The following is a 25,968-nucleotide window of genomic DNA, read 5'->3' as shown; positions in this document are numbered from 1 at the left end:
TGCACTATACAGGAATCACCAACCTCCCTCGGGGAGGGGGCCTTAGAAGTTGTTGGAAGGCTGGGAGCTAGAGTGTCCTGGGTGCTGGAGTGCTACCCAGGGGCAGACATTGGGCTGAATGCCCCTGGGAGGACTGGCAGAGTGGAGAGGAAGCAGGGAGAGTGAGGAGCCTGTGCTGCTGATAATCTCAGTGATGTTGAAACAAGCGCCAGGCTGTCTGCACAGTATTTTTATGGCTCCCACACCCTTGAGGTTTGATCTCTTACTCACCAGCCTCCATCCTCCTGTTATTTTACATCTCGACTAGTAGCTGGGAGGTTGAGCTCTGCTGGATCCCCAGAATCACACTGCCTCTTCCTAATCCATGTTCCTGCAGAAGGTTCTACCCTCCCAGTCCCCTCCCAGACCATGGGGGAGGCTGGTGTCCTGGCCCTTCTAGGGACAACTGCTTCCCAGACAACAAATTGGGAACATCATACCTGAGCAGGTTGGAAGCTTAGATGGTCTTGGAAAAGCACCCTTTGCCTTTGCCCTAAAACTTGGACAACCATATGCCAAGCGGTGAGCAGTCTCCACCTGCTTCCCCCAGAGCTGGGGAAGGAGCAGTACTGTCAGTGGAGGTGCAGGGGAGGGTTAGGTTATCCTTACAATGAGGATGGCACGCCAGGTTTCCTCATGGCATCTTAGCAGCCACACTCGGCTCTCTGCCTTGCATTGTGGACAGTGGCCTCCCCTGTGCCAGGGCAAACAGGGGCACTTCCAAGGACTGAGAGGACATGGGTCCTCGTCCTCCTCTGAGAGGATCCTGGTGGGGAAAAGAAGTGAGAAGGAAGCCTTCTGAGGCCAGAGTCTGAGGCTGAGTCACCCTGCTGTGCCTGAGTTACAAAAACCACAGACTCAAACACTGGGCCTTTGGGATTCCTCTCCCTTAGGTCTTGTCCTTGCCTTCTACCCCAGTGTAAAAAGTGACTACAGTATCCCAACAGAAAGATTCTGCGGGATTCTCTGTTGAGGGGGAGAAACGCTATAATGACAAATTACCCTTGCAGTAATCAAAAGCCTTGCTGTATGCTGGTTAAGGGCATGGATTTGTATCACACACTTGGATTGAATCTTGGGCTCACCACTTATTAGCTTACTCTTTTGTAGCCTCTATTTCTTTATCTGTAAAGTGGGCAGAATAATAGTATTTACTTCAGAGAGTTAGTAGAAAAATAAGTGAAATCATACATGTAGCACAACTTCCAGAAGATAGCAAAGTTTTCTACTTTCCTATTATCTCAGTTGCAGAAAATGTCTAGAAATTCCAACATTGTGGCAATAACATAAAAACATCAGCTTCTGTGCTGCATCGTGCCACCTGACCATGCACCCGAGCTCTGGTCCCTTCCCCATCCCAGGTCCCAGTGGGCAGTCAGCTCAGCCCTGCTCAGGTATTAACCAGCCACTCATTACAAAGTTCATGGTAATGGTTCTAGGATATGAGCCTTTCCCTCATGAATGACTATTTCTTTTAAAATGAGGGCTCTTGAATGCTTCAAGACCCACAAGAATGAAGCCATAGGAAAGAATGAAGGACAGAACTCCACCTTGGTCCTCAAGGAAGCAGCCTTTCCTGGGTACCCCAGCTGTGCCTCTGCTCATTGGCCCCAACCCACATTCCAGTATGTTCTCAAGGAAGAACAACAGTAGTAACAATAGCTGTCTTCCTATAACACTTCAGACCACTCTCACAGAAGTCATCTCATTTTGACAATCTTCTTCTGAAATAAGTTGGGCAAATATTATTATGCCCATTTCACACATGAGCAAACTGAGCCTCTAACAGAATGAAGAGACCTGTTTGAGATCAACAGATGAGTACATGGCAGACCTAGGAGCAACATCCTCTGGATTCACATTCTTCCATGATTCCCGTTTATATCCACTCCACTCTTGTCTGCCAATCCCTGCTCTCAACACAGAGATTTCATGAGAGAGATATGCCCCTCTGAAAGTCTCCGCCCCAATCTGGAATCTATACTAATAGCTCAGAAACATATCAGAGACCACTCTGATTGATACCTTCATTTTTAAGATAAAGGGACTGGATTCAGTGACTTGTCAAGGTCTTGTGAAAAAAGGGTGGCAGAGTAGGAACACAGCCCAGCCGCTCTGCCACCAAACCACACCACCAGACAGGATGGAATTTCAGAGCCAGAAAAGGCCTCAGGTAGGCTAACAGCAGGGGCTTAATAAATACCACAGTCAATACCCAATTACCCACATCGATGATGGAAGATAGGAAGTAAACAGGCTTCTAAATCTTTCATTCCAACAATCCTCCCAGGATGTTAGGTGTCAAACAGACTGCTTCTTTCTATTCACATGCTTGTGGGTGGTCAAGGAAGAGCCTAATAGGTTGGGTCCAGAAGCAAGATTATCCAACCCTTGCTCCATTTGACTCTTACTAGCCACATGTTGATGATTGCCCTGCCATTAGATGGACTGCATTTCTTCTCCTGGTCATGCCAAGTGCACACCTCTTTGTGGTGACACGTGGCAAGTCACAAGTGCCAATGAGGTGGCATGAGGCTCCTGCCACACCACCTTGCCTCATAGCTTGATGTCCTCACTATGGAAACCTTGTTTATATATTATCAAAACAAGAGAGAAAATCACTGAAGAGAAGGCAGCCAAAAACAAGGCACTCCCCATATATCTCAAATGTTAACCTGTGAATGTTGATAAGGGATGGTTTAAATTGAAATACCATCTAATGCTCCCTTCAGGGACACAGAGATATTGCACTATGCTCCCCACTTGCTCAGAATGTTCTTCCAGCTCCACCAGGTGTAGAACAAAAGGAAATCAACTGTACTGACAACAGGAGAAACTTAAGGTTGATAACAAAAGGGGCAAATAAACTACCCCATTATGTACAGAGTAGGAATGTGGAGAGTAGGAATGTCTGGGTTGTTGGATACAGAAAGCTAAGTCGGGGACCTGCCCCTCCACATACCCCTTCTCATCTTCCAAATAATTGAGATTAATTAAGGACCTGGAGCTGGAGGAGGGGCATGATGGTCTCGCCTCAGTCTTCATCTCATGAACAATCCAAGCTCAAAGACTAAGTTCTGATATTTTCTTAACTGAACAAACAAAACTGTTCTCCAAATCACCTATCAGAGCAGCTCAAACCAAGACCAAACATTTATACTTTTTAAATAATTGTCAAAATATTCTGGAAGTTGAATCTGAGACTTGGGGCAGAAAAAGAGAAGATCATGAAGTATTTGGGAAGATTATGGGGGGAAGGCAATTATGGGATTGCTAGTTGAAAGTGATTTCATCCAGGGTTTGACTCTTCTGAAGCACCCCTTCCTGGAAAAAGCCAGTCTACTTGTGTGTCTCCATTGGAAATTCACTCATCATCTCACAGAGCAGCCTCTACCACTGTCAGACACTGGACTGGGTGGAAGCTCTTCTTTAGGGTGACCCCTGTCACTTCCAAGTAAAAACAGTCCTGACCCTCTTTTGTAAAACAATGGTATGGTCCATCTTCAGTGAACGTGACTGTCACACCCACCCTCAATCATTTTTTATCTCCTTCCAAGTTTCTTCTCTGCCCCAGTTCTTCCCCTTGAGCTCACACTAGCTTTTCAATGGGTCACTCGGAACTTTTCAAATACTCAGGAGTGAGTTCAACACCCAGGGGAGAGAACTTTCTCTGTACCAAGAGACTGTCTGTACCATGAGGGATTTAGCTGCTTCCTTATGTCTTTATCAATGAAACCAAGTTAAAGTCTTTTTTCTTTTAATTATTCCTGCCCTGGACAGTGTTGCTCAGCTGGTTGTGCATCATCCCATGCACCGAAAGGTTGCCAGTTTGATTCCTGGTAAGGGCACAGGCTCAGCCCAGTTTGCCACTTGATCCCTGGTAGGGGGTGTGCAGGAGGGTGTTCCACTCTCACATTGATGTTTCTATCACTCTCTACCTCTCTTGCTAAAAATCAATTAAAAAATTATTCCCAAAATGTTTTCAGAAGTAACCTTCTTCACTCTCACCGTCCCTGGGAGCTGCTGCCTTGCCATGACCAATATCAGTCCCAATGTTATGTGTAAATGAGCCTTTGTACCAGCAGAGGACACTCCATCCTGTCTAGACAGAACTAACTGGGCCCATTGACAGATTGGAAACTGGGTGTGGGCACCAGGGAGGGGTGGGAATAACCCTATGTGAACCTGGGAAGGTCACAAGTTGACTAAGACTGTGCTACTTTTCTGATAATGTATTGGCAAGTAATGCCACATTCCTTCCAGCAGATATGGGAGGGACAAGCACAGTGACACAGAGCATCCCAAGACATCTTGGGTATCCATATTTCCAACAAACAACCAAAATTTGCTGGCACCACCCAAATGTCTCCTGGGCATCTTTACCCTCCTTTTCTTGTGGCACAAGATGCCATCCAACTGCAGCTCCAGGAGGCAACTTTATAGATCACATCTCTGGCCTCCAACTATAGTCGGTCTGTTTGCCATGCCTTGTTCACACGGAAAGAAGCCTATAGTGCCCACTTCATCCCTTCCACCTGCCCGAATCCTGATCGTATTTCACTCTTCTCAACGTGTAGCTTCTGCAGGGAACTTCCACTCACATTTGACTTCTTTTCATGGCTGCTTTTGAAATGTGCTTCCTTCTTGGTTTCCATGGCACCATGCTCTCTCCTTCCATCCTCCATAAATCTCCTCTACACTCTCTACTGATTTCTCTGTCATTGTCTTTTCCTAGGCAGAGTGGTCTTGGGATTCTGTTCTTGGTTCTTTTCTCTCTCTCTCTCTCTCTCTCTCTCTCTCTCTCTCTCTCTCTCTTCTCTCTCAAGTTTATTTAATGGCAAATGAAGCAGAGACTAATGGAAATAACTATACAATTTAGGGGTCCATATACTATACTATCAGATGGAGATATGGCCTTTCCACACACACACACACACAGAGAGAGAGAGAGAGAGAGAGAGAGAAGAGTATAATTGAAAATATGTGCTTCATAGTCTCACCTCAAGGTTCTAAAAATGTCCCTAGCCACAAAATGTGACAAAACAGCAGTATTTCCAAAGGGAATTTTGGATTCTATGGAGACTTCCTTGCTTGTCTCTGTGATATGGGGGATGGGGGATGGTAGTGACTGTTACTGACATTTGTTGAGCTGGATCCAGATTATGCTTGATCCCCTGCACAACTTCTGAAAGCCCCACCATTTCTAAGGCTCAGCCCAGAACCCAACTCCATACCACATACACATGCAAAGTATTTTTTTTTTTAGTTTTCATATATGCTGAGTTGCTGAGAAATGCAACTACTGTGTACATCAAGAGAAGAGTATATTTTATTTTCATTAGAAAGTTTACAAGATTTTCACCTTTTTGGAAAATTATGTCATCAATGACAAAGTTGTTCATTGTATTTAAGTTGCCAATACAGCATACCTGCATCAGCCTGCATTTGTAGCTAATTGAACGCATGGTAATTCTACCTGTCAGTGCAAACATCTGATGCTTCATTGTGTTTTCTAATACAGTCCTGCCTAAGAACTTACAACATGAAATATATATAATACTAGAGGCCCAGTGCACGAATTCATGCACAGGTGGGGTCCAGCCAGCCCAGCCCCAATCAGGCGGGATCAGGGCCAGGCCAGCCATGAGAGGTTGGCCAGCCAGCCCCACCCCTGATTGGGGTGGGGGGCAGTCTGTGGGGGCCGGCTGGGGGGCAGGGCCGCTGGCGGGTTAGCTGGCTGCCCTGCCCTCTATCAAGGTAAGGAAGGCCTATCAGGGGCAGGGCTGGCTGGGAGGAGGGGCTGTGGGAGGTTGGCCAGCCAGCCCCACCCCTGATCAGGCCAGTTCACAGGCCACAGTGGGTGTCATAGCAACTGGTTCTGTCGTTCTAGCAACTGGTTCTGTCATTCGGGTCGTTGCGGTGTTCTGGTCACTGGCTTTTTATATATATATTAGAGGCCTGGTGCATGAAATTCGTGCTTGGAGGGGGTTTCTCAGCCCAGCCTGCACCCTCTTCAATCTGGGACCCCTCGGGGGATGTCTGACTGCCGGTTGGACATCCCTCTCACAATCAGACAGTCGGACATCCCTCTCACAATCCAGGATGACTGGCTCCTAACCACTTGCCTGCCTGCCTGCCTGCCTGCCTGCCTGCCTGCCTGCCTGATCACCCCTAACCCCTCTGCCTGCCTTCCTGATTACCTCTAACCCCTCTGCCTGCTGGCCTGATTGCCCCTACCTTGCCCCCTTGCCAGCCTGATAACCCCTACATTGACCCCCTGCCAACCTGCACCCCTACCTTGCCCCCTGCCTGCCTGATTGCCCCTAAGCACTCTGCCTACCTGCCTGCCTGATCATCCCTAATTGCCTCTGCCTGCCTGATCACCCCTAACTGCCCTCCCCTGCTGGCCTGATCTCATCCCCAACTGCCCTCCCCTGCTGGACTGATCACCCCTAACTGCCTCTGACTCAGCCCCCACCATCATGGTTTTGTCCTGAAGGAAGTTGGACATCTGAAAGATGGCCAGGCGACCTGGTCTAATTAGCATATTACCCTTCATTAGTATAGATAGATTATATAGGACTAGAGGCCTGTTGCATGAAATTCGTGCAAGGGGCTCGGCCCTCACAGCCCTGGCTGCCTCTGCCAGCCCTCGCAGCACCGGCTTCATCCAGAAGGTTGCCTGGACAATCATTCTGCTGTCTGGTCTAATTAGCATATTAGCTCTTTATTATGTAGGATAGGATTGCTTAAATGGGGGAGAAAGCCTTTTTCAGTAGGAGGAGATGCTCTTGGCAGACAAAAACATATAATCCTTATATCTGGACTGATAGCCAGCCATATGCACTATACTGCCAAACTGGTCATTAAAATATTGAATCACTTTCTTACACCTTACACCAAACAGCTGTTGCCCTTAAAGCCCCTCCTCAGCCCCTACCTTAGGTTCTGCCTTCGCAGTTCACCCAGAGTAGGTCCTGATTGGTCAGTTTCTATGCTAGTCAGCATCTCCGGGCCTATCTCTGGGCCTGATCATAGAGGCGGGGCTGATCAGCAGCCACCCCAAGCTGCTGGCGAGCAGGCTGAACTGCTGACCTCTGGGAGAGAGAAAGAGGCTTGGCTGCTGGCGAGGCCCAGAGAGAGAAGCAGGGTTTGATCACCCTGCTTCTCTCTCTGGGCCTCGCCAGCAGCCGCTGCCACTGCTGATCAGCCCTGCCTCTCTCTCTCTCCAAGTGGTCAGCAGTTCAGCCTGCTCGCCTGCTGCGCACGCAGCCTGGCATTCAGTTGAGCCTTTGGTCATTTTGGATGTTACAACCCTGGCTCTTTATATATATAGATATGGATTATTACCACTATTTTTCCCTTTTGTGTTGATATTTTTAAATTATATGTGATTGTAAGGTATAATATCTGTTTTTCTTTTCTTGGCAGTAAAAGAATGTTACTTTAATTTTTGTCATAAAACAGGTCAATGAAACTGATATCTTTACAATTACTAACCTAGACCTAAAGAACCAAGACCTAAAGAAAGAATATTCTTTTTTAAAAGAACGACTCATTAGAGTCCCTGTTAAAATTTTCATACATGTTTTTAATAGAATTGAGCAATCATATGAGAATTCTTCATAGTTCCTCCAAGGGACCAATAGAAGTTTCCCATTCCACTGACATATGTCCTGTGGATTTGGTTCCTAAAATTCCATATGAAACCATAGGCTCTGGTTCAAGATCATCTCCTGGAATTCTCTCTCCAATGAGCTAGTGAACAGCCCCTTATGCCTAGTGAAGATTCTCACCCAACGGAAAGAGTGGGATGGTGGAATTGAGCTAAACTGAACTAGGATCTGTGAAGCAAAGGTTGCAGGAGGAGTTGTTGGATTCTCCTGTTTTCCTAGGGACACTAGATGGTTGTCTTGGGTCTGGAATTTAGGGAGAGGAGACAGTGTGTAGAGAGGGAAGAAGGCAGAAAGTTTGTTCTTCGTTAAAGTTAGATGGATCCAAGATCTCTCAGTTATGGAAAGAAACTTTGGCTAGATGTAGAAGAAAGACTGGCCACCAAACTGATGGCTGCAGCATTGTGGCCATTCAAGGGGGAAGAGCAGCCCAAAAGGAGCCCCAAGGCCAGTGGGCAGAGGGAAGGATTCTATCCTTACAGCTGAGACTCTAGGAGAGAGACACATGGGTCCAGACCCAAGGAGAAGAGATGTGTTCAGATATCTTAAAGTGAGGGCAAAATGCTGAGGTTGGGTCATAGGCTGTGCCATGCTGGCAGAAGCCACAACCAGATTCCAAAGGCTTATCTGCTGAAGAATGTGCAATTCAAATCCCAATGGAGTGGAGACAGTCATGTCTGCAGGGGTGGGAAGACCAGGGTGGAAGGACAACTGAGAAAGGATAATAAAAACATATGTACATTTTTGCTTGCATGTATAGATACCTTTGGAAGGGTATCCAAGAAACTATGGTTGTCACAGAGAAATGGAACTCGGTATTGGGGAATAGGAGAATTTTATCATACTTGTGCTTGTGGATTTCCCTTCTTCAGAATATTATTAGTTGGATAAGCACCAAGCTTCAAATCTATACTGGGAAGCCAAGGATGACATATCGGAGTTTAAGATTTTGAGAAGTCATCACCAAATCTGAGAGACCTCAGTATCTTGGCTGGCTAGCCCCAGAAGAATTATCATTGGTTTCTTGCTTGAGTTCTCTCCAATTCTCCCCCTACCCCTTTTTCCTGAGTTATCTGATGGTTTACTCTAAATTTTAATTTTTGGTGATTCTTCAGTGTACATGTCTAACCCCAATAATTATATTAATAGAGAAGAGACACCTCAAAAGAACTAACTCATCATTTCTTCCCACAAGCCCTCTTTCTATATTCTCTGTTATTACTCAAGCCAGGAACATGGAACCACCTTAGACTCTTCCTTTTGCCTCACCCCACCCACCCAGCATTCAATCCATCACCAAGTCCTAATGACTTGACTCTTAACTATCTCTAGAATGTATATCCTCATTCTCATTTCTGGCCACTCTACCACCTCTAAGGACTTGAACAAAAGTGCAAATTTTGATCACCTTTTGCCTGCACCTTTGCAATAATCTCCTAACAAGTCTTTTACCTCCAATATGGATTCCTCCAATCTGACCTGAGTGATCCCCCTAAAACACAAATCTGACCAAGTCACTCTTCTATTAAATTCCTTTACTGGCTCTTCCTCACCTATCACAGCTGTTTCAGCCATTAAAATGCCTGGGGAAAAAATGACATTTCCCTGGGAAGATCTCCCATAGGCAGTCCAAATTTCTTAGGGAATATTCCAGTACAAGCCAAACTGTGGTTCATGCTCAATTCTTATTCCACTATGAGTGAAGCAACCCCCTTCCCTCTCATTGATCCAGTATATATAGGTTGTAATAAACCCCATCTGAGAACTTCTGACCCACATACTATAGTCCAGACTACAATGAAGGCCTACAAGGACTTTTTGATTACATCTAAGTCTTCACCCTCATTTCTTGCATTTATTCAGGTTCCTTCAGATGACAAAATACCTTATGTAGTTTTATTCTTTCATGTCTTTACGCATATTATTCTTTCTGTGTGAAGTGTCCTTCTCTGCCTTAAATATCCTTGTCTGTCTGACAAACTTTTATTTATTCTTTAAAACCCTGCTGGGCATCACTTTTAATCACCCTCACGTCAATATGTACCATTTCTATGCCTTGTGTATGTTTCTGTCATTGCATGGGTCATGTGCATTGTAATAACATGTTTTCATAGTCTCCATCACCCAAGTCTCTAAGCTCTTTAGGAACAAGACCATGTCATACTCATCATAGTACCCAATGTTCAGCCTTATCCCTGACACATGGTATGTGTGCAGGAACCATGCGTTGAACTGAATTGAATCAAGATTTTTCCTTTACTGTATTTCTAATACTGTATTTGGGCATTTGATCTTAATTTAGTTTTACATTATATACTGACTTATACAGGGTTTTCATTTGATCCTAGTGACCTTACAAGTTTTGATAAGTTTCACTGTAAATTACAGTGATCTCTGTTTCATGTCTGACCTTATCAAGAAAACCCAAGTCCACTCTAGCTGGTTTGGCTCAGTAGGTAGAGTGTCAGCCTATGGACTGAAGGATCCTGGGTTCAATTCCAGTCAAGGTCACGTACCTTGATTGCAGGTCCTGGTCAAGGAATGTGCAGGAGGCAACCAATCAATGTGTCTTTCTCCCATCGATGTTTCTCTCTCTCTGTATCTCCCCTTCCCTTCCACTGTCTCTCTAAAATCAATGGAAAAATATCCTCAGATGACAGTTAACAGAAAGAGGAAAAAAGAAAAGAAAACCCAAGTCCAAACAAGAAGAGCAGGAATATTCCCAATACTGAAATGTGACTAAGGAAAGTTGTGACCTTAGAAAGAATTTAGAAAATGTGTATGTCAGAGTACTAGAATACATCACTGTTCATTCAACAGTGTCCCAGGTGCTATATCTGGTGGCCCTAGAATCTAGGGCCTAGAGGCTTACTCTCCTATGAAAAAGATAAACCGTCTCTCTCCCTCAAGGCACCCAGTTCCCACTGTTCTAAATCTTCCTTTTGTAGCTAATTCAGTTTCTCAGGTACATTGATAACAGGATGGGGAGGCTCTGGTATTTCAGTCACTGAAACTGTAAGTTCCCCCACAAGCTAACACATGGACATTATGGTTCACACATCCCTCTCTTATGTGTTTGGTTCACAAATATTTGTCCTGCAGAGCAGATTCAACTTGAGTACACTGAGAAAATCAATTTTGACATGCCAGTGTGGCTCATTGGTTGAGTGTCAAACCAGGAACCAGGATGTCACTGATTCATTTCCAGTCGGGGCACATGCCTGGAGTTTCAGGCTTGATCTCCAGTAGGGGGCATACAGGAGGCAGCTGATCAATGATTCTCTCTCATCATTGATGTTTCTATCTCTCTCTCCCTCTCCCTTCCTATCTAAAAATCAATAAAAACATTTTTAAAGAAATGCTATGCTTTTATTTTTTAAAAAAGAAAATTAATTTTATGTCCCTACAGAGCTGTCACTGGGCCATAGTGACGAAATCAAGTTACTTTCCTTCTTGGTGCTCCCTGACAGCCAACCACTGCCTTTCACTTCTTTATCACTCCTTTTAAATTTAACTTAACTACTTCTGTATAACACATTCACAGTTCACAAAACATTTTCATATTATGTATTTTATCTTCTTGATGTCTAGAGGCAAATATTCTGTTCCCCATTCAACCTACAAGAAAACTGAGGCTCAAAATGGTCAAGTGACTTGTCCAAGAATCCACACATCCTGTAAGCTGTGGATTATTTTCTTTTGCCTGCCCCTTAAATACCACAGTAAATGAAACTTTGAGTCAATCCACCATCTTGCTGTCCACCATCTTTCTATCCACCGTCATGTTGTCCAGACTCTCACATCAGCCCAGACAGGAAGCAGCTCTGATGAAGGGGTGACTGGAGAGGGAGAGAGCTCACCAAGTTGTACTTACATGATACTCTTGTTATCTATGTCCTCTTTTCCCCTTGAGTTGACACTGGAGCTAAGAATATTTTTTCTAATTGGAAACAAGAAAACTGATCCTCAAGAAGCTGACTTTTGCATGGTCATAAAAGTACTGGGAAGCTGATGTTCATTTTTTCCTTAGAGCAACATCTACTGAATGGCCTGGACACCAAACAGCAATGTTGCAATTGACAGATCATCATCATCATCATCACCATTACGGTTGAAATTGTGACTCACTGACTGCTTACTATGTGCTAATCATCATAATTAATTCGCACAATAATTCCCACAAAGGAGGCTTACTATCCCCATTTTAGAGATAATAAAGCTGGGGTGCAAGAGGTCTATAACTTGTACATTTTCACTGACCTAGTAAATGAAGGTAAGACCCAAACCATGCATATGTGAATCCCAATGTCCATGCTTCTGACCACGCTCTCCCATTGTACTACCGTACTTCACAAGTACCGTGTATATGTCCACAAATGGTCTTAGATTAAGCAGAGCTTTGGAGAGTGGTAGTGGCCTGAAAGAGAAGGAGAATAGATATCCAGCTCTCCACTAACACTCTTGGTTCCTGCACTCCCCAGGCCAAAGTCTGTATGTATTCTGGCTGTAGTAGCTGTTGACCCTGCATTACCCACACCCTTCTTATCACTGACTGTTCCACATGAACAATTACTTTTCCATGCAATACTTTCCCCTCTTCTCAGTGCCAAACCCCTCCTTCCCAACCTGCCTGTTCACTGCCCTTTTAAAGAAAACCTTCTCAGATGAACAAAACCTGCTACCCCAGTCTCTCTATTTCTCCATGACATATCTACTCTCTGGAAAAGAACTTGTCCAGTAAAATGTTAAATGTTTAAAGTTGCAGGTTGCCTGACCAGCCTCCCCTCATGTGTCCCAATTTCCCCATATGCCATGTGGATCTAGGGCCTTCTTTACCTCCCACAAAGTAACCTCCCATCCAGGATAGTCAGTGCCAGGAACAAAGGAGTTGGAGACGCAGAGAATTTCAAATTCAGTTTATTGCAGCAACACAAGGAAACGGGAGATTAAGACCTCTCACAAAAGTCAATCAACTGGCTGACACCATACATAAAAAACCAAAGCAGCACAGAGCTTGCTGCAAGAGATAGCACAGAAATGAGCTGTCCAGAGCATGTGCATTCGTTGCATGACGGAGAAGCCCTGGGTCTAACCAGCCTGCCCACCTCTGGCTGACTTAGGAGGTGCATTGAAATGTAATGTGTGCAGTGGTGACGGCTGAGCTGTTTCTGAGATAAAGCACAAAGCAGGGTCATAGCAGGGACTGAGCTTGTCCCTGATTTTAAAACTTATTTGGGAAGCAGAGCAGAAAGGAAGATAGGCTGAACCAAGGTGACCAGTAGTGTTTTTCTTCAGTAAGGCTGGCCTTGGTCTTGCAAGCATATTTGGTAGTGATGAAGAGGGAGAGCTAACAGGATAGAAAACCCTGCTTTATCGGGTCCCTCGGGAATAGCTGGTAGAAATAAACTTCACACTGGAACTGCCGCCTGAGGTCTTCGTGCCCCCAGAGCTGGATCCCCGGCCTCCGGAGCTCCCGCCTCCTCCACCACCACTGGAACCCCTGCCGCCAGAGCTGCCGCCGCCCCCTCCAGAACCGCCTCTGTGTCCCCCGCTGCTGCCTCCAGCGCTGCCGCCTCCTCCGTAGCTGCCGCCTCCAGAACCGTAGCCGCCTCCGTAGCTACCTCCACCACCACCTCCGGAGCCATAGCCGCCTCCGGAACCATAGCTACCGCCTCCTCCTCGGCCACCGCCTCCACTGATGCTGGTGTGGCTGGTGCTCACAGCTGCAAGGGGACACTCAGTTACCTTCAATCCCATCTCGCGTTCCCACCCAGCCAAACTTGCACAGGCCCCTGGGTTGTACTTACACACGCTCACGTTCGCGGCGCACTCTCCAGACATCCTGGAGGAGGAAGAAAAGCGAAATCCTCATTACCCTCCGGCTTCACAAGCGCCTCCCCAGGCCCTCTCAGCTGACCCAAAGCTCCCCACTGGGGCTCCTCTTTGATCTGAAACCAATCCAGTCCCCGCTGGCCTCCCACAACTCTCATTTTTCTCACAAACAGGAAGAAATCTCCGTATAAATTAGACAAGAGCTAATTAGCTAATGCAGGTTACTCTAAAGGCATTGACTTTGGCCAGATGACAACTGAGTCCGCCCAGATGAAGAATAAATTGCTCCATCAAAGCATTTCTTTCCACGCTATAGCCCTCAGTGTGAACTCTGGTTCCCAAAGTGAAACCAAGTCTTTCCTTTCGCATGGTGTGCCTTTCCTGTCCCCATGCCCAGGACAAGCTGCAGTCACGTGGCGGCATCTTTCAACAGCAGTCAACTTGCGAGGGAGGAAGCACATAAGAAGCCACACTGCCCAGGGTCCCTTTCTCACCTGCTTTCCTCTCCCTCCAGGAGGGCCCTGTAAGTGGCAATCTCCACATCCAGGGCCAGCTTGGTGTTCATCAGCTCCTGGTAGTCGCGCAGCAGCCGGGCCATGTCCTCCTTGGCCTGGTGCAGGGCGTCCTCCAGCTCATTCAGCTTGTTCTGGGCGTCTTTGAGGGCATTCTCACCACGCTGCTCAGCGTCACTGATGGACTGCTGCAGCCCAGAGATCTGAGGAAGGAGAATCCAGCACATTACACACTCTCTTAATACCTAATCCCACCTTGGCCTTCTAATCTCAAATGGACTCCCCACCCCCGAGAGGCCAGTACTCTGGATCCAACAGAACCACAAGAACTTAAGTCACCTCCTGCATTCCCTTGCCTCTGGCTAGCACATCATTGTGTTGCTTTCCTTAAAAGCCCTTAAAGGTGATGCAGCAGCCTCTCCTGGCCCTGAGTCGAGGCTTCTCTGCTCCTGGGCATTCTTCTAAATGCCTAGCCTGAAACCTCTGGCTGCCTTTTCTCTCACTCACCACCTCTTAAGTAAAAAGAAGAAGCAAGTACCTGCTTTTTTACACTGTTGATTTCAGCTCTAAGTCTCTGGATTATCCGATTCAGCTCAGAAATCTCCATCTTTGAAGTTTTCAAATTGTCCCCATGTTGGCCAGCAGTGATCTGGAGCTCTTCATACTAAAGATGATGGGCAAAGTCAATTAATGTGACAGAGCATATATACCCTGGCTCATGCACACAAATGTAAGAGAAAACACAGGAGAGCAAAACAAGACTTTTCAGGAAAACTGGCCAGACATCCAGCCCATTCACCTTGGTCTGGTACAGAGCCTCAGCCTCAGCCTTGCTCCTCTGGGCAATCTCCTCATACTGGTTCTTGACCTCAGCGATGATGCTATCCAAGTCCAGGCTGCGGTTATTGTCCATGGAGAGGATGACATTGGTGTCACTGATATGAGTCTGCATCTGAGACAGCTCCTGCAAGACATCATAGTTCAGTGAGTCTTATAGTGTTAAAACAGAGAACAACTTAGAGGGAGGGTTCAAGAGATGGAAGATATATCTCTATTCTTCTGGATAGTGGTGGGTTCAGGCTTAAAGTTCTCCGCTTGGTAAACGTGGTTGAAATTAGAGGGCTTACCATTTGGTAAAGTGCTGTGAAGAAATCAATTTCCTGGCGCAAGTTGTCAACTTTGGCCTGAAGTTCCACCTTGGCCATATAAGCAGCATCTACATCCTAGAGGAGCAATAGGCAGTATAAAGTCATAGTCTTTCCAGGGCAAATCCCTCTCACTAACTGTGAGGGGATTTTCCAAGTAGAAAAGGTGTTTGGGGTCTGTTCCACACCTTAATATCACAGGTGGATCAGAATCCCTAAATTGCCCCACCCCTGGGATCACAATCACAAAGGAGCTTGCCTGATTTGCTGAGAACTTGCCTCCCCACTTGCTACATGAAGTAGTGAGGGCTCTGGAGAAGCAGGGAACCTGAATAAGTCCAGGTCCATGATAATGTGGAAGGAAAACTCTACTTCAGATAGTCATCAGGCCCACTACCTGCTTCTCCACATCATGGCTCCTTTCTGCTTAGTAATTAGAGACCCTGTTCTATTGTTTAGTTTAGATGTAAGGTCCACCCTACGGAATTTGCTGACCTTCTTGATGGTCACAAATTCATTCTCTGCATTTGTCCGTTTGTTGATCTCTTCCTCATATCTGCAAGGAAATCAGAAGTGAATAGGAGATTCAGAGACGGAGAGGCCTGAAGTTTCGCTTTCTAGACTAAAGCTAGCACTGCTTCTCACTGCTTTTCTGTTACTAGCCTAGGACATTCTGGCCACTCCTTTCTTCTGAGCAATAAAACCATTAAAGAATTTCCAGATTCTAAGAAAATGAAGATTTTAGAAAATGCCAAATTGATTTACCTCTCACCTAAGAAAATACATTGCTACATTCTCTTCATAGTCTTAGCTTGCCACTTTCTGGAAATATTTAGAGCAAAAGTCAACAATTGCCCAGCCAGGTTTCCTTACTTGTTCCGGTAATCTTCCACCAGATCTTGCATGTTCTTCAATTCCGAATCCATTCGAGATTGATCGCTCTTCAGTTGGTCCATTCTGTTTCTAAGACTGTTGATGTATGACTCAAAGTAGGGGGTTAAGTCGTGGGTCCTGGTGGAGGTATTTATCTGCTGCAGCAGCTCCCATTTTGTTTGCAGCACCTGGTTCTGCTGCTCCAGGAACCGCACCTAAGAAGACAAAACCTCATTACCCACTGATACAGAAGTGGAGGCCTCTGGCCACTGAGCACCAAGGGCTACCACATAGCAAGGCCCAAACCTTACTGTGATTCTTGTTTTCCTGGCCATGATGAACAGAAAAATTGAAAAAGAGATGAAGTTAGCATCATCTTCAAAACAAAACCCACCTACCTGTTAATTCAGTGAAGCTTTAATTTCCCTGAGGATGGTAATCATAGTACTATTTCAGTTGGAACTTTAGGAGAGTAGCTACACAAAAACCAAATAGCAAAGCACTTGTAAAATTACTGCAACTGCACTTTGAAATAGATACATGACACTTAAGCGATTTGCCTTCCAATTTTTTAGGCCAATTACCATAAAAATTGGTGTGCATTTCCTGAACATACACACAGTTCAAATGTGTATTGGAAAAATCCAAAATTGAATTCCAAATCTATTGTGGATAACTTGAGTTGACATTATTATTGACGAATGAGCAAAACGTTTAAAAAAATGGTTTACATTCTTTTTCAGAGCAGATACTTGGAAATATAAACCCTGATATGGTACCAATGTAAAATTCTCAGAGGGTGGACCGCCCCTTCTGGCAGCAAAAGATGTTTGGCACTGACTACATACCTTCTGCTACAATATCCAATGCCTCTGTTTACACTCAACTCCCTTTTTATGGTTCGGAAGACTTTTCCAGGGTTCTCATTTGCACCCTACAAGGTTGAGTTAGCCCCATTTCTGTTATCTTCATTCAACATATGTGAATCCCAATTCAGCCCAAGAGCTGAATTAAAAAACACTTCAAGGTGATGTCAAATTGACCCACGTTTATGTAGACCCCAGCCCCCTTTGTCCAAGAGAGAGTTTAGTCATTAGCATCATTCACAGGCATACTTCTAACACATCTCGCAGAAAACAATTCTACAAAACACCATTTTAGTCATCTAAACACAGAAAATTGAGGCTCAAACCCAAACATGTCTTGGCTGCACCACTCTACCACTCTCAAATGGACCAGGAGCAGCTCTTCCAATGCACTGAGCAGGTAAACTCACCTTGTCAATGAAGGAGGCAAATTGGTTGTTGAGTGACTTGATTTGCTCCCTTTCTTGAGACTTTACTTTTTGGATCTCAGGGTCAATCTCCACATGGAGGGGTTGCAGAAGGCTCTGGTTGATGGTGACTTGCTGTATGCCACCAGGGGGGCAGACGGGCCCAAAACCACCCCCAAAACTACCTCCACCAAAACCACCTCCACTGCCAAAGCCACCACCCAAACCACCATTGCCGAAACCACCCCCAAATCCACCACTACCAAACCCACCACTCCCAAAACCACCACCCCCAAAGCCACCACTGCCATAGCCACCACCAAAACCACTACGTCCACCTCCTCTAGCCACACTAATGGAGATACTTTTACTGCCACCAAGGTTAACAAGACTTCGACTTCCAAAGCCACCACCAGCACCTCCTCCACCACATCCTCCACCTGAAAATCTCCCACCACCTCCTCCACTACGGCGCAAAGAGCTGCTAGTGGTTCTACGTTGTAAGCTGACTACCCCAGCAGAGCCAGAGCTGAAGCCTCCTCCACTCCGGTACCCAGACCTGGAACTAAAGTGGCGACTCATGTTGACTTAAAGAAAGTAGGAGCAAAGTAGAGAAAGGGAAGGAGCTAACACTCCTCTACTCCAAGCACAGAAACTTCCCCTTATATACAAGGGAGTGATTGGGCTTGGTCCTCGAGTCAGCGGGATGCAGTGCTACTCAAGGGTTTGGCTTGCCTGCAGCCATACAAGATTTTTACGAGCCTCAACAATACAATAAACACTACACCGCTCACTCCCAGAATGGCTCTCAAAATTGCTGTGCATGCAAGATTGCTCATGTGGCAATTATTTTATCAGACAAAATCTTTCTTCAGGTGCTTGCGACTTTGTGAAAAAAGGACCCTGCATCTGTTACCTGGTGCTTCTTGATAGGATTTCATAACCTCCTGTCACAAAAATATGCAAGTTCCCATTCTTGCCTTGCCCTTGTAAGCTACTAAGGCACTCTCCTCGGGCGTGGCAGGTGCAGTTCCCCATTCTTGGTCTCAGAAGGAGCTCTCCAGCAGAGTTCTGAGATCTGCCCTCCAAACTCCAGAGCTCACCAAGTTTTATCTCCTGACACAAAGCCAGACTTGAAAAGTAATCAACCAAAGAAGCTATTTTTATTAAATATTGGCTTTATAAATGCACTGCATTAATATTAGAGGAAGAGAAGCTGTCATTGAAAAGGATGAGGGGAGGGTGGGTAGGTGATCTGGAAGGACCAGAAGGGAAAGACATGTTCTTTCTAAGTTTTCCAGTTGTTCCTTTTCCTCAAAGATAGGCCATGGCAGGAGACAGAGACACCAGCAACAAAAAACAGATGCAAACAGATGGCATGCACATGCCCATTGAAAAGCATATACAGCAGTGAGGTAGCAGATAGAAGCTATTTCATACATTTTGTAAAGCAAAGGGGTGGAAGGAGGACTTGACAGGTGGTTCAAGTCTCACACTAGACTGTAGGGAGAGATGAATGTAGATCTGAAAGGAGTCTGGAAAGCCTGATCTTAGAAACCAAAATTGTTTCTGGACAACAGTAATGGCAATAGTAATAATAATAATAGTTAACATGCATTGAAAACTGACCTCAGGCCAGGCACAGTTCTACATATATGTATTAACTTAATTTTCACAACTTTGAGATAGATGCTGTTATGCTATCCATTTTTAAAATGAGGAAACAGAGGTTGAATAGTCTGCCCCAAGTTTACTCAGATGGTAAGTGGCATGGCTGGAATGTGAACAAAAGATACTGAACTACCATGTGCAGATCCTAACCAGCGTGTTGTATGACAGCACAGCACTGAATTGGGGCTGTGCTCCTCACTTTGTATAAAGCCAGGTAGCTTGGGAGGCTGTCTCACTGCAGAGAGCTCCAGCAGCAGGAGGCCCATTTTATCCCTTTGAGTCCTTGACTCCAGATACATGCATGTGCTTGGAAAATGTCCTTCAATTCACTCTGAGAAGAAGAGATTGGAAGCACTGAGTTCATGGGGAGATTTTGCTTCTGTCCAGGTGCAAGGGTGCCCAGGATGCAATACAATGGGCCAAGAGACCCCAGGATCCTTCCTGGAGAGCAGCATTTGATCAACCTTAATAGGTAGTAGTGGCATTGAGATCTGGAAAGACCCAAACCCCACACAGACTTTCATTCTCAGACTTCTTAGAAGCCTGGCGTGCTTCCCACACTTGCATGTAAACACAGAATTGGAGACTCAGTGAGGAGAAGCCACTGCTAACCTCAGCTGGCTCTGAGCAACTATAAGTGGTCCATTGCAGACCTAGATGGGGTCTCCACTGTGTAATACAAGATATGCAGGAGAAGAGGAGTTTGTGAAGGCCATCTGGCCCTGTCACCCTGAGGTTCTGAACCAGGATAGCTGAGTGTCAGACCTCTCCAGCCACTGAGCCTTGTCCCTTCTCTTCTCCCACAGTTTTTGTCCTGTACCCTCCTCCAGAAAGTGCCCCTTACTGCTCCACTGCTCCCCCTCCTTCCCTGCAATCTCCATGGCACTGTTGTCTGAAACTGCCTTAACACTAACATCCTTGGGCTGCTAAACCAACCCTCTTGATAGAGAATGAGTAATCCAGATCTTGTTCTTGACTAGGAACAATGAGACATGGGATGGTCTTGGTGTGGTAATGACTGTTGCCTAACAATCTTCTGACAGGCAATCAAAATCCTTTTAGTTCAGCATACTCCCTCATGAGCCATATCATTCTGTGCAACTGATTCCTTCTAGCACTTTGGAGGGATGTGCATATGTGTTTGTATGCATGTGTATGTGCATACGTGTATTCATCCTTTCACCTCTGCCAGCCAACAACAGATCTTTGCAGTGATTCGTGCTTCCACAACAGATCTTTGCAGTGATTTCACAAATTAAGAAACTAACAGAGAGAGAAATTAGAGGTTGATGGTCAGGTAATTGATATACAATTTACAGAGCTGAAAAACTTACTCTAGCTGCCACCATGAGGAGGGAGAGAGACAAGGACTACAAGGAACAAGAAGACATAAAAATCAGCATCAGCTTACATTTTCATAGTTCATCTCAAAAACATACACAAACACTATTCTGACAAGAGCCTTGAGAACCAGGCAGTCAAGCTGTTTTCACAAAATGGAAAACTGAGGATCAGAGAGATTAAATGACTTGCTTAGGCACTCCAGCTAGGAGAAGACACATCTGGGACTAGCACCTGAGTTTTCTGGTTTCAATTCAAGTGTTCTTCCTGCTAAACTGGAGAAGAGGCTCAAGGACAGGCAAATGGAACTGGTTCCCATAAATGAGTGCACAGAGAATCACAGAATATTCCCATCTGCTGGAACTCAAAGACCTCCCACCATCTAACCTGCCTATCAAAGATGTGAGAAGGCAGACTCAAGAAGTCAAAAATGTCTCCAAGTCATACAATCAGTGCCTGGGCATCCTCCAGTTTCTGAATTGGACTCCTACTCTCTTTCCACTACTTACTTTTGAGGCAACCCAGTAAGGTGGAAACTGACCTACTGGTAGCTAACCAACTTCATCGATCCCTGTGCTATTCCCAGGACTGTGGAGGCTGTGTGGTGATATTAAAGTGGGACATTAGCCCCAGCTGGTTTGGCTCAATGGATAGAGTGTCAACCTGCAGACTGAAAAGTCCAGGTTCGATTCCGGTCAAGGGCACATGCCCCAGTTGTGGGCTCGATCCTCAGTGAGGGGCGTGCAGGAGGCAGCCTATCAGTGATTCCCTCTCATCATTGATGTTTTTATCTCTCTCTCCCTCTTTCTTCCTCTCTGAAATCAATAAAAATACATATTTTTTAAAAGTGGGACATTAAATCTAAACACACACTCCCATTTCTGGCTTATTTGTGTACTCCAAATTTATAAAATAAAGTCAAAATGAAAATAAAGACAAAATGAAAGAGAAAAGAGGCACTAATATCCATAAGCACCAACTATGCGCAAGGAGCTATATCTCAGTTAAATATCATATAAATTCCATGAGGTGGTAGCCATTAGCCCCATGTTAAAGAAAAGACAACTTGGGTTCTTAAATACTTGCCCAAGTTTCCCCAGGTGGCAATTCATAAAACAAGTTTGTTCAACTCTGAGCACATGTCTGGGTTCAGCCCATGGGCCTCTTCTTGTCATTGTCCTGTTTCACCACCAGCATCACCTACAGATTTGCTGATCACCCACTCACTTGAGTTTTCCACTCCCATGCTTTGCTCCGACTATTCAGTCCTCTTCTTCCCTTTTTCTCTATTCCCCTCCATCTTCCAAGCCTACTTCTACTTTTCTCTTCTCTGAAAGGTCTTCCAGTTGCCTTGGCAATTCCCTTCACACTCCTACCATAGTCTATCTCTGGAGTACCTAAGGTTCCTATTCACGAGCATTTGGGCCTGAATCTATGTTGGGTCCATCAGGCCTTGAGGACAAATGCCTACATCTCCTCTGCTCCAACAGGCAGCAGACAGGCTGGCTCCTCCAGGGAGTTTTCCTTGATTAACACCACTCAACTGCTCCATTGGTTTCTTTATTTAAGCTCAGTTGCTGCCATATTCAAGTGCATATTGATATATAGACTGGCTCATTTGCGCGCGTGTGCGTGCGTGCGTGCGTGCGTGTGTGTGTGTGTGTGTGTGTGTGTGTGTGTGTTTGCTAATCCTTTGATTGTTCTATAAGCCTTATTAAAGCAAAACTAAATCCTCCATGTCTTTGGGTGCCCTTCCAGCACCCCTTTCCTCGCAGCCTCCCCCACGGTCCCCTGCACCTGAAGGGTACCACCATCAGTTCTGAATAACAGAGTGCCAGAGCACCTCCAACCCCAAGGACACACACACACACACACACCCCAGAAATGATCACAGAAATGAGGATGCCACAGGCAGGCCATGGCAGGGGCAGGTGTGGTGATGTTTTGAGAGCTTTCTGAGGGACTGAGAAAAAGAACTGATGAGAAACATGCAATAACAAGCCACCCAGCCCTGTGGGACTCCACCAGGAACGTGGGAGAGAGAAATTTCAGGGGAGGGGGAAAGCAAAGCCTGGGAGGCAGAAAGGAGAATCACAAACAATGGGGAGGCGGAGTGAGATGTTGAAAGCTGGCAGCCAGCAGAGGAGGGGCTAAGGCTTCTTATACAGGAGGGAGAGGTGCAGAACTAGGGGCAGCCTGTTCAGGACAGAGAGCAAAGAAGGAGGTCCCCAGGAGTTACCCACCAGCTGTGCCGGAGCAGAGTAGGGGCCTGAAAGGAGGAAGGCACAGGTGAGTATGTAGGAAAGGATGGTGCAGGTTATCTAAATTGAGGCATGGAGTCAGCCACACCAGGCGCCACTCTGGACTGCAAATTTGTAGCTGTGCGACTCTAGGTAGATCATTTGCCCTCTCTGAGCCTCCTAAATTTCCTCATCTGTAAAATAAGGACTTACAGGGAAACTGAAATGTGGTAAATTATAGACAGAGAGGAGAGGGAAAATTCTCTCTCACCTTTTCATTTGGAGGACCCAGACGATTACATAACAATCAGGAAAAGCTTTAGAACAAGCCCCTGCTTCACTAGAAACTGTGGAAAGACCCAGAAGGGAAGTTTGGGTCCTTGAAAGGAAGCCATCTTGTGGGAAAAATCCTTAGGGGAGCCCATAATTCTGTACCAGGGAAGCTAGGGGTCCAACATACAGGAAGGAATGCTGAGCACACCTGAAGTGGACGGAAGTGAGGCTAGGCTGGGGATTACTTCCACTATGGAATGCTTGCTCTGCAGTGAGGATGATCCCTGAGGTTAAGCACATTGGGACAGGTGTGGCAGCCGGGCCACACACTCAGACCCCCCTACCCACCCTTCAGGCCTGGCACTGAGACATTCAGAACCAACCCTCCATGCTCAAGAACCTCCCAACATCCCACATTCCCAGCTCAGCCTTGTAACAGTGTTGATCAACCCAAAGGCATACAGTTTCCTGTCTTGATCAGAAAGCTGACAAAACCAGGGCAGCAGGTCCCTCAAAACCGTAGGGGTTACACTGTGCTTGAAATGGGACTGTTGAAGCACATGGCTCATAATTTGAAGAAACATCCTGGGCCAACTTGTCGGTAACTGAGGGTGAAGTGACATTCTTGAGAGACTTCCTTAGACCAAGGATTTTCCCAGCCCAGAAATGCACACCTTGTCCTAGGTCAAACAGAGTTGGGATTGTATTAAGCCAATGGTTGCTCCTCCTGTTCAGCATGTCCCCAGATTGAAATCTATGTAAATGAGAAGCTGGTGGAATTAAATTTAGATTCCCAGAGCGCCCCGCCCGGCCACGGCCTCTCAGAGGGAGGAGCAGCTGGCAAACTTTCCCTGGGAGTCTTGTTGCCCTGAAAGCTGTGCTCTCTGTTGCTTCCCCTCTTGCTTCTCCCTCTGAGTATCCGCCTCATGGGAACAGCATTGACCAGAAACAGGGGTTGAGTGCTCTCTGGTTTCTAGAAGGACCACAGAGCCCCCACATGTGGTCTCCCCAGCCCTTTCCCAGGGCTAGGGAGAATCATAGGAGATCATGCATGTGGGAGCATTTTGTATATAGTAAAGAGCTAGGAAATTGCTCATTGCTCCCAATGGGGTTGCTCTTTGTAACAGGAATAATGTCGATCTCAGGAAACCTCTTCTGGTGTCTTTAGTGCTAGATTCCATTGCTCAGGCTCAGAATATCACATCAAGACTTCTCATTTAGCCCTAACCGGTTTGGCTCAGTGGATAGAGCATTGACCTGCAGACTGAAGGGTCCCAGGTTAGATTCCAGTCAAGGGCATGTACCTTGGTTACAGCACATCCCCAGTAGGGGGTGTGCAGGAGCCAGCTGATTGATGTTTCTCTCTCATTGATGTTTCTAACTTTCTATCCCTCTCCCTTCCTCTCTGTAAAAAAATCAATAAAATGTATATTTTTTAAAAAAAACTTCTCATTTAGACTCTGAGGTCCTCCTTGATTAACTGTTCTTTCCTTGGCCTTCATTTCTCATGCTCCTGCTCTGTGGAATCTCCATTCCAATATTCCTAGAATTCAGTCACATGGTTCGCTCCTTGACCAGGACTAAAATGGGCAAGGCTTTTGAAGAGAAAAAAAACAAGTCCATGTTTTCTGGGACAACCCAATTTCTGCACAGAAGAAGAAGGATGGGAACGGTGACCTTGGGTTGGCCTTGCCCTTGGGTTTTTCCCAGAGTCAATGTGGATTCCCTAATAATATCATACACACAAGTATGATCCAGGGATAATCAAGTCCACACCCTGAAATAGTTCCGGTGGTGCCAGAAAACTTGGGTTCACTTTACAATCCTGGCTAGAGCCCTTGGCCTCTCCATGACTTGATCTTCCTCTGATATCTGATCTTAATTTTCCCAAATATAAACTAGAGAGTAGAATTCCTTTTTTTCCTTTTTTCTCAGGCTTCATCACATGAATTCTTAGGGCAGCAAAGATGTGAAATACTGCCATACACATATCCCCACCCATCCTGCACTCCTCCCTCAACCTCCTGCCAAATGGTTAACCAACCTGTGCTTGAAATGTGGCCTCTCCCTCTCCCATCCCAGGATCAATACAACAGCACTTTTATGTTCAGCCAAATCTCCTGCAGTTCCCATCTTGTCCATCTGGATCAGCAGCTGGGGTCAGTTCCTCTTTGCTATGGAAGCTCTTCAAATCTTTGCAATTAGCCATCATATCTCCCCAAAAACACTTCTCTTCTCCAGGACCCTGCATGGTCCTCATGTGGCCAGGCTTCTGATTCCCTATCAGCATGGTCTTGGCCACTGTTCTCTGAGTGGCTCTTATTTAGCAGTGTTCTTAGAGTGGTCTGACTACAGAAGAGAACAAGTAGGCTCTGCACAATGCTCTCTTCTTGGTCCCCATGCCTGTTCCCAACAGCCATGACACCTGTTGGCTCATGTGTTGCCACTGTCAGTTGAATATTCTAAATCATGTTTACACCCACTAGTGTTTATCCCTGTCTTCCTGTCCTTGTCCTCGTGCCCTTGGTCTTTGACTTCAAGTGTAGGAATTGCATGGGTCTGTGACCTCTCCTTCCTTTCAGGCAGCCACTTGCCCACCTTTCCTTCTCCCAACCCCTCCCCCCAAGGCCTGCTACCAAGACAGATGAGATGTGGAGAAACTTTTCTGAGAGAATGTAAAGATGTGTCTGAGAACACAATGTCTTATCAATATGAGTTGCAGTTATATTTGAGTGAATCTCATATCCAAGTTGCATCTGTAATCCTTTGGGGAATGAGAAAGTAGGTCACATCTTTTATATGACTTCTTTATATGGGCTCAGAAATATCATGGAGGATGAGATGACAGCTTAACTTGCTCCATTCTTGAATTTATGCATCTATGCTTTCCTCAGGAGCACCAATAAAGACCCTCATGCCCATGACCCTCACTGGGCTCAGCCTCTTATCTCCCCAGCTCAGTTTCTCCTGTGAGGTTGCCTCCTCTGACTCACACACATTCACCTTCTCTTACCTTTGAATCTCTGAGCAGACTATCTGGAGGGCCCTTCCCTGACCTCCTGCCCACACCTTCACTGTCTCTGTTTCCCAGCCCTG

At 45.9% G+C, this 25,968-nt stretch overlaps 1 protein-coding gene across 1 annotated transcript; it reads right to left on the bottom strand.

Moving 5' to 3' along the window:
* Positions 1–12,613: 12,613 nt before the first annotated feature.
* On the bottom strand, positions 12,614–17,929 carry KRT1 (keratin 1; the record flags this gene model as incomplete). Its single annotated transcript, XM_080659041.1, has 9 exons — positions 12,614–13,435; positions 13,520–13,554; positions 14,039–14,259; positions 14,595–14,720; positions 14,856–15,020; positions 15,184–15,279; positions 15,697–15,757; positions 16,075–16,289; positions 17,351–17,929. The coding sequence occupies 9 exons, from the start codon at positions 17,927–17,929 to the stop codon at positions 13,083–13,085; spliced, it is 1,851 nt and encodes a 616-aa protein (XP_080515167.1). The 3' UTR covers positions 12,614–13,082.
* Positions 17,930–25,968: the final 8,039 nt, after the last annotated feature.

This window comes from Plecotus auritus (assembly GCF_963455305.1).
Source record: "Plecotus auritus genome assembly, chromosome: 3".
NCBI classification, from domain to species: domain Eukaryota; kingdom Metazoa; phylum Chordata; class Mammalia; order Chiroptera; family Vespertilionidae; genus Plecotus; species Plecotus auritus.
Note: the sequence above shows the minus strand (reverse complement) of the source record. Positions and strands in the feature narration are given on the sequence as shown.